Source organism: Triturus cristatus, chromosome 2_2 (assembly GCF_964204655.1).
Source record: "Triturus cristatus chromosome 2_2, aTriCri1.1, whole genome shotgun sequence".
In the NCBI taxonomy this organism is placed as follows: Eukaryota; Metazoa; Chordata; class Amphibia; order Caudata; family Salamandridae; genus Triturus; species Triturus cristatus.
Window position 1 is genome coordinate 542587398 of NC_140582.1, and position 16000 is coordinate 542603397.

General features: G+C 45.6%; 1 protein-coding gene across 1 annotated transcript; it reads right to left on the bottom strand.

The window, feature by feature from the left end:
* Positions 1-1693: 1693 nt before the first annotated feature.
* Positions 1694-15114, bottom strand: LOC146862486 (zinc finger BED domain-containing protein 5-like). The gene is made up of 2 exons (XM_085643088.1): positions 14161-15114; positions 1694-1840 (listed from the first exon to the last, which is right to left on the bottom strand). The coding sequence occupies exons 1-2, from the start codon at positions 15112-15114 to the stop codon at positions 1694-1696; spliced, it is 1101 nt and encodes a 366-aa protein (XP_085499214.1).
* Between the last annotated feature and the right edge of the window lie 886 nt (positions 15115-16000).

Consider the following 16000-nt stretch of genomic DNA (forward strand, 5'->3'; position numbering starts at 1 on the left):
TCCCTGGGCAGAGCTCTCCAACACCACCAGGGCGGGCACCACAACTGTCCCCTCCGATCCTATGCGGCTATTCAATACGCCACTCCGACCGTCCAGGGGTGAGTCCCGTGCACGTCACTCAACGCTGGCAGTCGCCATCGCACCCAGGCCAAATGTTTGGCGCCTTCACTTCTGCCCCAGTATCACTACTGCCGCTCAGGCCATACGCGGCCAAACTGCACCACCATGCAGGCAAAGGGGCTCAAGTTGCGATCCTAAGGTCTGGGGGGGGCCAGCACATCAGCTCCAATGAGATCCCTCTCGGCGCGGTCCGCGCAAACATCCAGCCGCACCCCACCAGGCCCTCCGTGATGCCTGCACTGCCTCCGCTGCGTTCGGCCCGCCGGGGGGGAAGCGGAGGGGAGAGATCTACGCCTCCGCCGCCGCTGTGTCCAACAATGGTCTCGCCAATATGACCCCGTCCCAGCACCAGCCGGTGCGAGACCTATCTCGGGTGCGCAGGCCCCACAATCATTTCCGGGGATGGGGACGTGGGGGGGGGGAGGAGCAGCCCCCACACACTCCCACCTGTGACTATGTCCGTCCGATCCGCTCCTCTCGGCCAGCCAGGTCCCCACAAGTCCGGAGGGGCCTCCCAGATCGTCCCCGCCATCCGCGGCCTTGCACCTCGTTGCCAGCCCCGGCCTCGCATTCTGGCTCGATCCGGGACTACTGCACATTAGTCTCCAGCGTCGCTTCCGCCGCAACTTGCAGGTGGTATCGCGATGGTCTCCCAGCAGCTAAGGCCCTCTACGCCGGTCCGCTCACTCTCTACATCAAGCTGGACCTGTGACTGCGAGGACGGCTCCCAGGAGTGCTCGCAAAAGGATAATTTAAAGGATTAATATCGCCGGACTGCGGGAGCCCTACGAGAAGGCGTCCATTCGCTAGTGCGCCACCTAGCGTTCCCCAAATAGCTTCTATATTACCTTTTATTAAAAAACCTAATCTCCCACCGACTGATCCAAATAACTAATGGCCAATATGTCGAATGCCACTCCCAGCTAAATCATAGGCAAGGCGGAAAATCAACAATTAACCACCTACATCAATGCAAACCATCTTCTTGATGAAACACAATTAGACTTTAGAAGCCAAAACAGTACAGAAATGGCACGTATTGTGGCTACTGAGAATATAAGGGCACCTCTAGATAGAGGAGAAAATGCTGCACTGATATTGTTAGATCTCTCAGCAGCATTTGACACGGTCAATCATATCATCTTGATGAACTTTTCTTTTCGCTAGGAATTAGAGAATCTGTCCTTGCAATCCTAACATCTTCTTTGTCACAACGTGAGCAATGTGTGGCTTTGGACGACTACGTCTTCAATATCTTTACTCTTCCTTACGGAGTCCCACAGGGGGCTTCATTAAGTCTCACTCTTTTTAACTTATACATTACTCCATTGACGAAACTAGTAAAATCATTTGGGTCTCAGTTGTTTCCTTCGCTGATTACACCCAAATTGTGGTCTCAGTCTCAGGAAATCCGGACCACACGGTAATCAACTTCCATAATTGTATATCACACATTGGAGGCTGGATTAATAGAATCTGCCTAAAACTTAACACAGGAAAGATGCAGATCCTCCTCGTTGGAAAAAACAATATGTTTTGGTCACATCACTGGTGGCCTCAAGACATGGGAACCCTACCCAAACCAGAAGAAAAAGTGAGGAATCTTGCTGTCATCTTTGACAATAGGCTGACGTTCAACAGCCAAGTCAACTAAATAGCCTCCTACGTCTTCTACACTTGAAAAATAATCATAAAAATTCTTCCCTGCATCCCTTCCAATCTCCAAAAAAAAGTTGTTAACAGTGCTATTCTTATCCAAATTAGACCACTGCAATGCGCTGTACATCAATATGCAACAAAATCTTCTGACCATACTACAGACTTTACAAAATGCTGCAGCCCGTCTCCTGTTCGTACTCTCAAAACACAAATCAACATCCTTTGCACTTAAACAGCTGCACCGGTTACCAGTTAGAAAAAGGATATCCTTCAAGACTCTGTGCATTGCCTTCAAGGCATTACACAACATAGGCCCTGAATACCTTACTAAAAAATACTCCTGGTACATTCCAAACAGGCCTTTATGCTCCTCAACAGCAAAAAAACGTAATTTGTTTAAAAAACTCTTTGGGAAGGAAAAGGTTTTGTGGTCGGAACAGCCAAACTGTGGAATACCCTTCCACATGATTTGAAAAATGTGTCCAGTCTACTACACTTCAGGAAGGCCCTTAAGACATGGCTTTTTACCCATAAATACCTAGCCTCTTTTTCACCTATGTATTAAAAGCTTTACCGTTTCTCGCCCTCCTTCTTTCTAGGCAACACCAAGACAGCTTGGGGTATATGAGCACTCTATAACATAACATAATAACGAATGTTGTGTGCTCCATTCCAATTGCTCGAATGGCAGGAATATTGTTTGATTTTTTGCTTATTAAATTAGTGTAGAGTGTAGAAATATCACTAGGGTCTAGGATGGCTTTTTACATGCAAAACATTGTTTAAAATGTTCTTACTGTTTCCATTACTAACAACAATTTGAACTGCAATTTTATTCTCCTTCTGTGTTTTTACCGTACATTTATCTGAACAAGATGAAGATTTTAAGTAAGCTTTTAAAACTACAAAGTCACGATTTCTTGCAATGTTTGAGTATGTTGTCTGTAAGATGAACAAATTGTTTTGATTTCCACTGATATGTCCCTGAACATGTTTATTTGGACTACTGATAAGTAACTGGATAATACTGCCTGTGTAAAGAATAGCTTGGTGGGTTTGTGTTAGTGCTGGAGTCCACTGGCCTTCTCTAACTCAGCTCATGCACTGTACTGAGTTCTTGCACTGTGGGCCCGAAACCCCCCCCCTGCAGTTCTGGAGGAACTCTCAAGAATGTGTATCAATTTGCACCCAATGTGTGGCAACTAATTCTTCAAAAATTTTCTGCTAGTTTGCAAAAACACACTCAAAAGCCAAAATAGCACCCATACATGCATACATGGAGACGCTCATTGTAATATTGGTTACCCCCTTCAGATTAAAAAGGAAACCCCGTTTACCACAGGGTCTGTGAAGCTTGATAATTAAAAGGTATTTTTTCTGTGGTTTCTACATTTTAAATCTAATGTTTAAATGGAAACTGCTAGTTTGGCGGCTCCTTTAGGGATAAAAATTAATTACAGACAGGCAGTTACACAAAATCTTACAGACCATTGTGTCCCTGATAATAGGAGAGCAGTCACATTTGTGGTACACACACATTGCCTTTGAGACTTTTTACTCATTGGGGGAGACAGATGGTGCAACAATGTACTAGGACAGAGCATATCATTACCTGGAGGTTACTCTTAGCTACCAAGAACACCACAATTGTTTTGGTGGGTTACTAACACGCACACAGATACACACACACACTGTTTGGGTCATCTGAGTAATCAAGGGGACATTTCGCCTATATTGGTTGGGTATATACCTTTTCCAAATCCTGAAACATTGACTTTAAATGACGTAGTAGGTCTGTTAAACTAATTAGGTAATGTGTATAGGTGACTGATACAATAATACGTATTACAGTTGACGCAAAATAGTGAGCTCCAATCCAAAAGAGGAGTCCATAGTAAGCGCCAATCTCCATCTCGTAGGGCACCTTGAACAGGCGAGAAAGAAGGGCGGCGTGGACTCTCGGTGCCCTACGAGACGGAAATTGATTGGAGCATACTATAGGCTCCTCTTTAGCATAACTATCCACGGTTTCCCACAGACCTTTTGTGTGGTGAATCCATGTTATCCCTACACTTTGGGTAAATGCCACTCAGTGTGATCAAGACGGTTTTGACCTTGCAGGATCTAATGGGGGCATCTTATTAAGCATGTTACTGCTTTATCTTTGAATGAATACCATTTATTTGAAACTTATAACTAGATGCAGCTTTTTGGTCTTTTGCTATGATTCTTTTCGATGAAAATTCTAATTGCAGTGTGCTGTGGATGAGAGATTGGATTATATTATCTTTACCATTTGTTATTGAGCCTTGAAAAAGTCACGAGATGATGAAACACATGTTGGTTGTGCTTCTTCTTCTGGAGACTACAATATGAATTAACCACATTTTGCAATCTCTTGTATTCGTCAACCACATTTTTATATATGTGTTAAAATAAACTAAAAACTGTGTTTGTTAAGAAGTCCATACTGGCTGGACATTACATTTGTAAACCCTATATACACTTGAGAGTGCTTTGGTGTTTTGTATGAGGGATACCAGAACTGTCAAATTAATGATTGCTGATCTTCAGGCTTACACCATCCTCAATGATGAGGACTCATATTTGCATATAAACAGCCATAAAGAAATGTTTGTTTTCACAACTATACACACAATTTCATACATAGGACTAGTTATCCTAGAGAAATATATTATTATACACTGTGGGAACATTTCCAGACAGCACCTTTGAACAGGCCCTTGAATTTCTTGAAGAAATTCCCTTATTTTATTAGTGGTCATAGGGGAGAACCATCAGCCTATTATTATCTACAAAAACCTGAGAAGTTCCAAAGGAACCTCCTTATGAGTATTAATCTGATTTACTCCCGTGAATGTGTTGAAAATCTTGCCATACAAGGTTATGGGTAGTGGGAAGAAAATATTGATGAGAAAAGTATTTGAGGAACAAAATTCTGGCATATGTAGGGTACAGAAGTCTTATTCAGAGCTTGTATAATACCTAGAGAAATAATATATTCCTGAACGAAACAATCCAGCAAAAAACTTTAGTTGGATCTGGGCCCATGAAAGATTTTAAAACACCTTCAATTCCAAAAATGGACTCAACACAATTTCCAAACTGACAGAAGAAAGAAATCATTTGTTATATGGATTTAAATGACATGATCAAGAATGGAACTTATAATTCAACATTGTTAAACTTGAAGGCATAGCCATATGGCCTGGTGACACTGATGTGTGTATGCATACTCAATCTAAAAGAGTATGGGCCCCATGCATCAAACTAAAAACTGGTCACAAACGGTGCCCCTTTGCGACCGGTAATTTTAAGGCTTTTGGTATTCACAGAAGGCATTTAGGAGTCCTAAAGTTAGGAGTCCTAAGTTTACTACTACTAAATTGAGAAAAATCCTAATTTTAAGATTTTGGGTATTCACAGAAGGCATTTAGGAGTCCTGATGTTAGGAGTCCTAACTATACTACTACTAAACTGAGAAAAATCCAAATTTTAAGGCTTTCGGTATTCACAGAAGGCATTTAGGAGTCCTAAAGTTAGGAGTCCTAACTTTACTACTACTAAATTGAGAAAAATCCTAATTTTAAGACTTTCGGTATTCACAGAAGGCATTTAGGAGTCCTAAAGTTAGGAGTCCTAACTATACTACTACTAAACTGAGAAAAATCCTAATTTTAAGGCTTTCGGTATTCACAGAAGGCATTTAGGAGTCCTAAAGTTAGGACTCCTAACTTCTGTGAATACCGAAATGAGTAAGTGCCTTCTGTGAATACCAAAATGAGTAAGTGCCTTCTGTGAATACCAAATTGGTAGTAAGTTTAGGATTTTGTCTTAAGTTAGTTCTGTGAATCGGGCCCTAAGTTCTTCCCAGAGATCCACTCATACACTGCCTATGCTTTAGGGTATGCTTAAGCATGCGGACGACATTTTTAAAGATACCGTTCACGCAAGACTCCTTACATCAAGAGTAGATAAAAAATATAAATCTGCACCAACAGACCCAGCTTATATCAAGGGTCAATTACCATTAGATTCCCTTGTGGTTTCTAATGCTCATAAACAGGCAAACTCACAAACCTTGGGGGATGCCCCTCCTCCGGACAAGGAATCTAAATTAATTGATGCCTCAGGGAAAAGAGTGGCTGCACAGACAGCCAATCACTGGCGTATTGCCAATACTCAGACTCTCTTAGCTAGATATGACACAGAGCACTATGATGAATTGGGGCAATAACTCCAATTTTTACCTGACGAACACAAGGCTAAAGCACATGACCAGATTCAGGAAGGGAAACTAATCTCAAACACTTCCATTAGATGCACTTTAGATGCGGCTGACACTGCCGCTCGTTCAATCAACACCAGTGTCTTACTACATAGGTACGCCTGGCTTAGAATTTCAGGGTTTAAACCTGAAGTCCAGGCCTCTATCTTTAATCTACCTTTTGATAAAGAGTATCTCTTTGGTCCTGTGGTATACACTTCATTAGTAAAGATGAAGAAGGACACTGATGTTGCGAAATCAATGGGAGCCCTACAGTCCACATCCAATCGGGGTTCCTTTCACCACTCTTTCTACAGGGGGGGCTCCAAAAGCATATCGACAGACAACACCTCAACATCATATAGAGGCAACAGTCAGTCACCCTCTTCAAGAGGTTACTTTCGAAGTGAATACGGAGGCAGTAATGGCAAGGGAAGAGGTAAAGGTTCCACACCCTGCACCTCTCCCACAACAAATAAACAGTGACTTGCCTCCTCTTCTCCCGGATCATTCCACACCTGTCAGGGGACGTCTCTCTCAATTCCTTCCCATCTGGCGTACAATAACTTCAGACACATGGGTCCTAGGAATTTTCCAAACTGGTTACTGTCTGAAGCTTACCAACAATCCCCCAAACAACCCTCCACGTTCACACAAAATGTCACCAGAGCATCTACACCTCCTCAAACAGGAGGTTCACTTTATTCTGCAAAAGGGAGCTATAGAGCCTGTACCTTTACAATATCAAGGATCCGGCGTGTACTCCCTATACTTTCTAATACCCAAAAAGGATGGCTATCTCAGGCCTATACTGTACCTCAGAGAGTTAAATCAATACATTAATTCTGATCACTTTCATATGGTGACACTTCTACAAGTGCTCTCACTACTACAGCAAGGCGACTTTCTGTCTACTCTAAACTTAAAGGACGCATACTTCCATATCCCAATACATCCCACTCATCGCAAATATCTTAGTTTTATGGTAGCAGAAAAACACTACGGGGCAGATTTACAAGAAAGTGACGCATCTCTTGAGATGCGTCACTTTCCTTGCGCCACCCGGAAAAATGCTTGCGCCACCATGGATGTGCCGTATTTACAATACGGCGCACCATGGCGGAAGAATTGACAGATGCGTCAGAAATTCTGACGCATCTGTTGGGGCAAAAGTCATGCATTGCTGGAGTGGTGTCGCAAGCACGACGCAACTCCAGCAATGCATTTTGGTGCCTATTCCTACTACACTGCACCACTCCTTATGCCTGCTTCAAGCAGGCGTAAGGTTTTGACGCAGTGGCGTCCCAAAAGAGACGCAGTGAGATCTTGTAGATTTCACTGCGTCACTTTTACGAGGCTTTCCTGCGTAGGAACGCCCCCCTGCATACATTATACCTGACGCAGGTATAATGTGACGCCGGGCTTTACAACGTGACGCATCTCCCTAGATGCGTCACGTTGTAAATAGGGCGCATTGTTTGCACCGCCGTTCAGTCAAAAAAAGTGACGCAATGGCGGTGCAAAGAGGCGCAAGGGGCTTGTAAATCTGCCCCTACCAGTTCAAAGTGATTCCATTCGGAGTCACCACTGCTCCCAGAGTATTCACCAAATGCCTGGCAGTAGTCGCTGCTCACCTGAAAAGGCAGCAGATTCATGTCTTCCCATACTTGGACGACTGGCTCATCAAAGCCAGCTCTTACTCAAAGCGTCTCCAACACACTCAAATAACACTGCAATTACTGCACAATATGGAATTTAGAGTAAATGTGTTGAAGTCTCATCTCCAACCCTCCAACACACAAACATATTTGGGAGACACTCCCAATACTCAAAAAGCTCTAGCCTGTCCCAATGCAGTCAGAATCTTCAATTTTCAGGCTCTAATTTCACAGTTTCAGACAAACCTGGCATTACCAGCTCAAGTGCTTATGCAACCACTGGGAATGATGGTGTCTTGCATCATGATCGTTCCCCATGCAAGACTTCAAATGTGTCCCCTTCAGGAATGCTTAGGACGTCAGTGGAATCAGTCTCAGGGTCAATTGTCAGATCTAATGTTGGTAGACGGCCGCACCCATCGCTATTTGCTGTGGTGGAATCCACAAAACCTTTCCAAAGGGCGGCCCTTTATCGACCCAGTTCCACAGACAGTGCTAACAGCAGGCGCATCACTCACTGGTTGGGGAGCTCATCTCCAGACTCACACCATTCAAGGGTTATGGAGTCAAAAACAAAAGCAACTTCACATAAATCATCTAGAGCTGCTAGCAGTATTTCTAGCACTGAAAGCTTTCCAGACTCACCTTGCAGACAAAACTGTCCTGATACACACCAACAACATGACAGCCATGTATTACATACAGAAACAAGGGGGGACACACTCCCTCCAGCTGTTGCGCCTTGCAAAAGCCATTTGGTGGTGGGCCATACATCACAGAATTCATCTCCTGGCAGAACATCTTCTTGGAGTGAACAATCAGATTGCAGATCTTCTCAGCTTGCAGAGACAACAGATTCATGAGTGGGAACTTCACCCTCAAGTTCTCCTCCCATTCTTTCAAATGCAGGGTTTTCCACAGTTAGATCTATTCGCAACACACGAAAAAGCAAAATGCCCAAACTTCGCCTCCAGGTATCCACACCTGTTGTCCAAAAGCAATGCACTATGGAGGAACTGGTCAGGGATATTTGCCTACACTTTTTCACCTCTCCCATTCATCCCACTAGTGGTTCGGAAGCTCAGGCAAACATCCCTCACTCTGATCCTAGTAGCTCCCACATGGGCCCATCAACCTTGGTTCACTACCCCGATGGAGCTCTCAGTAGTTCCTCATCAAAAACTACATCTCACACACAGTCTCCTCAAGCAGAGCCATGGAGAGATAAAACATCTAGGGCCTCATGTAGGTAGCGAAATACCGGTCGGTAACGGCCGATTTTCGGTAAATATGCCGTTACCGACCGGTATTCAGACAAGTGAGATGTAGGAGTCCAAAAACCACTTTTCGGTAAATATGAGGCGGTAAATACCGATTCATAGTTACCGAATTCTAAAATACCGATTCATATTTACCGAATACATAATTAACGAATCGGTAAATATGAAGTGGTAAATATGAAGTGGTAAAAATTTAAAATGACATGTAGGAGCAGTCGGTAATTAAGAAATCCAGGAAAATCGGTAAATAAGAGTCGGTAATTAACACGGATGGAAAGCAGGTGGTAACCATCAACAATGCACATAAGCAATCCCAAAATGCAACAGCGTGGACAACATGGCCGCCATGTACGTCATTGCAAGGCGCCTACGTCTACAGGCAGCAGGACTGAGGGTGTGGCGACGGGAGGAACAAATCTACAGACAGCGCATCACACTATTACAGCTGACTGATGCAGAGATACATGAGAGGTACAGGCTACACCCCGAAACCATCATGGACCTGATAAGGGACCTGCACCCACTCCTGGACCAGCCAACAAGAAGGGCGCACGCCATACCACCACATGTGCAGGTGCTCTGCAGCCTACATCTACTGGCATCCGGCAGTTATCAGGTGGTGATAGCTGCGGTGGGTGGTGTATCCCAGAGTTGCCTGTCCCGTTTCTTCAGGAAGTTCCTGGATGCCATGATGCAGAGAATGCACCACTACATAAGCTTCCCAAACACACAGGCTGCACTGCAGAAAACAAAAACAGACTTTTATCACATGGCACAGTTCCCCCATGTCATCGGCTGTATTGATGGTACACACATCCCAATCTGTCCACCAGCTGATACAGAGCACATCTACAGGAACAGGAAGTCCACCCACTCCATCAATGTGCAGGTGATCTGTGATGCAGGGAACATCATCACAGATATTGTTGCAAAGTTTCCTGGGAGCACCCACGACTCTTACATCTTCCAGAATAGTGGGATCTACACACGACTGAGTGCCGGCGAATTCGGAGAGGGATACCTGCTGGGTAAGTAACAGTGACGCCCCTTGAAACCTGCAAATCAGAGTGTATAGAGGCATGTAACTGATGGTTCCCTTTTACTCATCCAGGCGACAGTGCATATGCATGCCGTTCATTCATCCTCACTCCCTACCTACACCCAGCAACCCAGAGTGAGAGACGATACAACGTGGCCCACAAATCTACACGCAATGTGGTGGAGCGCACGTTTGGACTACTGAAGAGCAGGTTTCGCTGCCTCCACAAGAGCGGAGGCGCACGCCAGTACAAACCCATCACCTGCTGCAAGATTATTGCCACTTGTGCAATGCTGCACAACCTTGCCACGAAAAAAGGTACAGATGTGGAACTAACATATTTTGAGGACAACGAGGATGAGTCAGGCCAGCCAGAGGGCAGCGCAGCTAGAGTGCCAACTGCAATCGATGGGAGAGAGAGACGGGCAGAGATCACATGCAACTATTCCTGAGTAAGTGAGGGGACACAGCGAGTTGTGAGAAGTCATGACGTAGTTTAATGTGGCACCACGCCATGAACACATGAACAGGCCAATCTGGCAATATGCCATCTATACAATGAGTATGTCCAGGGTTACGTCACCCAATGGCAAGTGGATAAGCAGGGCCACATCAATGTTTGCGCATACGCGCTGCAGTGGTGGATTGCACGGCCTGTGCATCCTCACTAGAGCCAACCCCAAGCCGCCTGCTGCTCCTGCGTGCTTCGGGGACGGGGGGTGTGATGCTGCTGCTGGTGTCGATGCTCTCCGCAGCATCCCCTGCAGCAGTTGTCGACGCCTGACTAGTCAATAGCACCCCTAGTGCACTTGTCACCTGCACCATCCCCCGAGACAGGTCGCTGCAGCACTGTGTTAGGCCCTCCTGCATCGTCACAGAGCGCCGGCAAAGTAGGGAAGTCGCAGTTGCCAGACGGTTGAGTGCCCTGCTGGTAGTGTCCCTTCTCTGGCGTTCCCGGCGCCGTGCTTCGATGTCAGCATCTAATTTGCTGCACAACTGCTGGATTGACTGGGACATGTCCCGAATGCCCGCAGCCATGCCGCCAATGTTTGTGTCCATGTTGACTAAGCTTGTCTTCATCACCCGCATGTGCCTCTGGACTGACATAACTGCCTTTGATTGCAGGCGCTGTTGCTTCAACATTTGGCCCTCGAGCCCCAAGAAGACACCATGGCCGTCAGTGGGTGCTGGTGGACTCTGGACACGCGACCTGCGGCGCCCTCTTGCTCCCGTCTGTGCTGCCTGTGAGGTGTGGGGCACAGTGGGATGGCTCCCTTCCTGGGGCCCGGTGCGGTCTTCTGGGCCCATGCTGTCGTCTGACGAGGTGTCTAAGGCTCGTAGCCTGGCTGCTGGACGCCTCCTCATTCTCACACCTGCAAGCGGAGATGTGACCGGTGAATCGAACATGAGTGGCGATGCTGGCTCTGGTGGTGGTGATGCTGGCTCTCGGTGAGGTGATGCTGGCTCTGTGTGCGGCGAGGCTGGCTGCGTAGGTGGTGCGGCTGCAAGTGGGCCTGCTCCCTGGTCTGAACTCGTGCTGGCTAGAGGTGATTTTTGTGGCCGGTGTGCCGTCTCCCCTGCAGCATGCCCTGTACTGCATGATGTCACATCTGTGGACAGAAAAACAACATTGGCTCAGTGTCCCCGAAGGGCTGCATTGCAAGCGTCACAATAAATCATTTCACATTCCAATCTGTCCTCTGTCTCCTTGTGCCTCGAGTGCGTGACATGCCTTGTTGCCCTGTAACATTGACGTCATGGTTAGTGTTGCCCTGACTACATCTCCCGGAATGCATTGCCTGTCTGCACTGACACGTGTGGACTGCAGTGTGAATCTCGTTTCACAATGGGGGATGTGGGATAGGGGTAGGGGAGGCTACATTGCTGTGCTTTCGTCTTACCTTGGTGTGTTGCGGCTCTGGCAGAGCTGTCGGCGTCCCCAAGACCCACGACGCTCTCTTGCTCGAGTGTGGCCGCCACCAGCTCCTCCAGTTCGGTGAGGGCAGGTGCCCTGTTGGTTCCACCTCCGGTCTGGCTGGCCTCCTTCTGGATGTCGCCCATCTTCCTCTTGGTCACAATCCTCAGGTCATACCAGCGCTTTTTGAGGACCTCAATGTCCCTGTGGGTCACTCCCACAGCATTGACCTGCGCCTGGATGGCCAGCCATATGTTGCGCTTTTCGGCCTCAGGCACTTGCAGGGATTGCCTCCCAAACAGCTTCTGGTGCTGCTTCACCACCTCCTCCACCAGCACCTGGAGTTCCTTGGGGCTGAATTTGAGCTTCCTCCTCCTTTCCCCTCCGTCTTTCTGTGTTCTCTGGCTGGACATGCTGTTCGTTTCCCGCTCGCACATGCAACTGCTCCCTGCCTCTCCTCTGCACTCCAAGCCTCTCCAGGGTCGGCTAATTATGTACACCTGCCTGGGTGTGGCCACTTCGGCTAATTGTGTACACCTGCCTGGGTGTGGGCAGTTCCTGGTTGGGTGGGCTGTCGTTGCACAGGATTAGCTGTTTCGTCAAGTCATGTGCTGTTATTTACCGAATCCGTACGTACCGATTCGGTATTTTCCGATTCGGTAGATACCACCTCGGTATTTTCCGATTCGGTAGATACCACCTCGGTATATTCCGAATCGGTAATTATCACCTCGGTATTTACCGAATCGGTGAATTCCGATTCGTATTTACCGAATGTTACCGAATCGGTAACTGTTACCGAATTTTTACCTACATATAACTTACCGATTCTAATTTACCGATTCGGTACGGCTCGGTATTTAAGAACCGGTAAAATGTATTTACCTACATGAGGCCCCTAGATCCCAAACATCTCAACCTAGCAATCTGGCACCTGAAATCATACAGTTTGGCTACCTGAACCTTTCTCCAGACTGTATGAATATCATTAAAGAGGCCGGAAGGCCTACTACAAGGGCTTGCTACACAGCTAAATGGAAGCGGTTTGTTATATATTGTAATTACAACCATATCAATCCCCTAGAGGCTTCCATTCAAAATATCATTTGATACTTATGACACTTGCAGCAGTCAGGATTAGCTTACAGATCCATATGCTTACATCTCACTGCAATAGCTGCATACCTTCAAAACAGACAGCACCTGTCCCTTTTCAGAGTACCTGTTATCAAGGCTTTCATGGGAGGACTCAAAAGAGTTATTCCACCAAGACTTCCACCTGCTCCAGTGTGGAATCTTAACATTGTCATTATCAAATTAATGGGTCCACCCTTTGAGCCATTGCACAAATGTGAAATGCCATTTCTCACTTGGAAAGTTGCTTTCCTCATTACTATTACATCACTGAGGAGAGTGGGTGAGCTTCAGGCACTTACCATAGAGCAGAGGTCTTCAAACTTTTGTAGGTTGAGCCCCCCCTGCTGATTTTTTTTAAATGTCAGGCCCCCCCAGCACCTGTCAGAAATTTGTGGAATCTGGTACACTACATAATTGACCGCCACCCGCATATCCCGGGCCATATCCGGCAAATAATGTGCAACACAATAAGAGTTTAGTTAACTGTAGGTGTGTGAGTGGGTGTGGTTAAATGACAGAGGCTTTTTACACAGCTCAAAACAAAATATTCCAAGATAAAATGTGCGCAAATTGTTTTTACTAGGATGCTTTGTTTTACACATGACAGATTGATAACACCACCAACATTAATGTGACGGGTGTGCCTGTTTTTCGCCACAGAGACGGTCAATCTGTGGATGGATTTTTGCTACTGCCATCCTCAGGTTGTGCTCCACATCCAGTCTTGAACGGTACTTAGTCTTTAGTACCGCAAGTGCTGAGAACCCAATCTCACATAAATAGGACGAGCTGAAAGGCAAGAGAGTTTTGATAGCAGTTTCTCTCAAAGCTGAATATTCTGCAGACATTTTCATCCAAAACTCTCCCAGTGAGACTTTGCTGAAATGCATCTGCAGAGTGCGGTCACTTTGGAGATCGATCAGTTCTTCCTGCATACGGATTGGGAGATGGCTTGCCACCTCTGCCAGAAATGGTTGAAAGACCCAGTCATTGAAGTGATCATTGTCCTCAGGAAAATACTTTTGCAAACTGTCCCTGAGAGAAGTCAGATGATTTTTTATTACCTCAGTAACACTTGGAAGTTCATATTCAGTCTCCGAAAGAGCATCTACTAAACACGGAAACTGCTCAAACAGGCCATCTTCAACTAGTCTTCTCCATAATTCAAGCTTCTTCTTGAATGCAGTTATTCTTTTATTCATGGTAAAAGAAGTCATATCAGCTCCTTGCAGAGACAGATTCAGGGAATTTAATTTCTCAAAAATGTCAGCAAGGTATGCTAGAAGTACAAGCCAGCGGGGATTGCATAGTTGTTCTGCTTTGCAGGGGTCCAAACACAGAAGAAACTGCTGTACTTCATTCCTTAATTCAAAGATGTGAGACAGCACTTTCCCCCGGGATAACCACCGTACTTCTGTATGAAACAGCAAGCCATCATGCTCAGCTCCCATTTCTGCACATAAAATTGCAAATAGACGAGCTCTCGTGGGATGGGTCTTTATAAAATTTACAATTTTTATAGCAGAATTTAGCACATCCTCTAGTTCGCTGTCCATGTTTCGAACAGCAAGGGCTTCCCGGTGAATCATGCAGTGGGTCCACAAAATATGTGGAGCCACTTTCAATACGTTAGCTTTTAGGCCAGCCCTAGCACCACACATTGAAGGAGCACCATCTGTGCAGATACCAACACAGTTTTCCCATTTTAATCCATGGATATTCAGGAAGTCATTGATCATGGCAAACAAATCGGATCCTGTTGCCCGCCCCTTGATTGGCTTGCAAAATAAAAAATCTTCTAATACTAGCGTTTCATAACAGTAACGAACATAAGCAATTAAATGGGCATCCTTTGACACATCAGTTGCTTCATCCAGCTGTAAAGCAAACAAACTGGATTTCAACCTGGCTATGAGCTGTCCCTGGATATCTTCTGACATGTCAGCGATGTGGCGGCAAACTGTTGTGTCTGAGATGGGTATACTTTTGAACTTCTCTGCTGCTTTTTCACCAAGCATTGTCCTAGCTACGTCAAGCAATGCTGGTAGAATCACCTTTTCTCCATCTCATTGTTTTTGGCAATGTGGTATGCTACTTGGTATGATGCTTTTAATGCAGTTGCAGGAGTATTTGCCACATGTTTCACCGCTTCTTTCTGCTGAGTTATCTCTGTCAACTTCCTGGCAAAAAAATCTCTGCTTTTTCCTGCTAGAGACCCATGTTTCGTTTCAAAGTGACGCCTTAGTTTGGTTGGCTTCAAGCTGTCGTTAGCTAAGATCATGCCACAAACCACACGCTGTGGTCTACTTTCTCCACTAACAACAATGCAGGTGAAACCAATGTCCAAATAGGAGGAATCATATTTCCTTGTTTTTGCAGCTTTTCTCTCTCCGTCGCTTTCTGTTTCAGCCTTTCGCTTGAGCACTCTACCATCTTTTGGGAGCAGAAAACGATCCATAACAAATGCTTGCTTAACCTAAGATACAAAATTTGAAGCTGCATGTTAGCGAATAGTACATGGCTACAATTTTACAGCTGCATGAGGTACAGGAGGTTTTTAACCTTGGAGTTTCCAAAAAAAAATCTTTACAAAAAATCTTCTTAGGTTTTAAAATACAATAAATTTTGATAAAAGAATAATTCTGTTGTAAGTGGATAAAATGTAATTTCAGCCCATCCAGGCTTTAAGTAGGTGCTCCCAAAAATACTGCAGCATGTATATCACCGATGAGGCTCTGCAAGCTACTTGTTCAAAGGTTAGTGAGGGCAGACCTCAGCACTGCCCCTTCACCCATCACTCAAAAACAAATGTGTACTTTCTTATTCACTTCCTCAGATGTTTCTCGTGCTTGAATAGGAGTCCTCAGCCTAGCGATCAAGTAGCTTTTTCCCTTGCAATGAAGA

Excerpts from the sequence above, each read along its gene's own strand:
- LOC146862486 (XM_085643088.1), bottom strand. The coding sequence starts at position 15,114 with ATGCTTGGTGAAAAAGCAGCAGAGAAGTTCAAAAGTATACCCATCTCA. Across the intron at positions 1,841-14,160 it reads AACTTCCAAGTGTTACTGAG|ATTGGAAGGGATGCAGGGAA; the intron begins GTAATAAAAAAT and ends TTTTTTTTGGAG.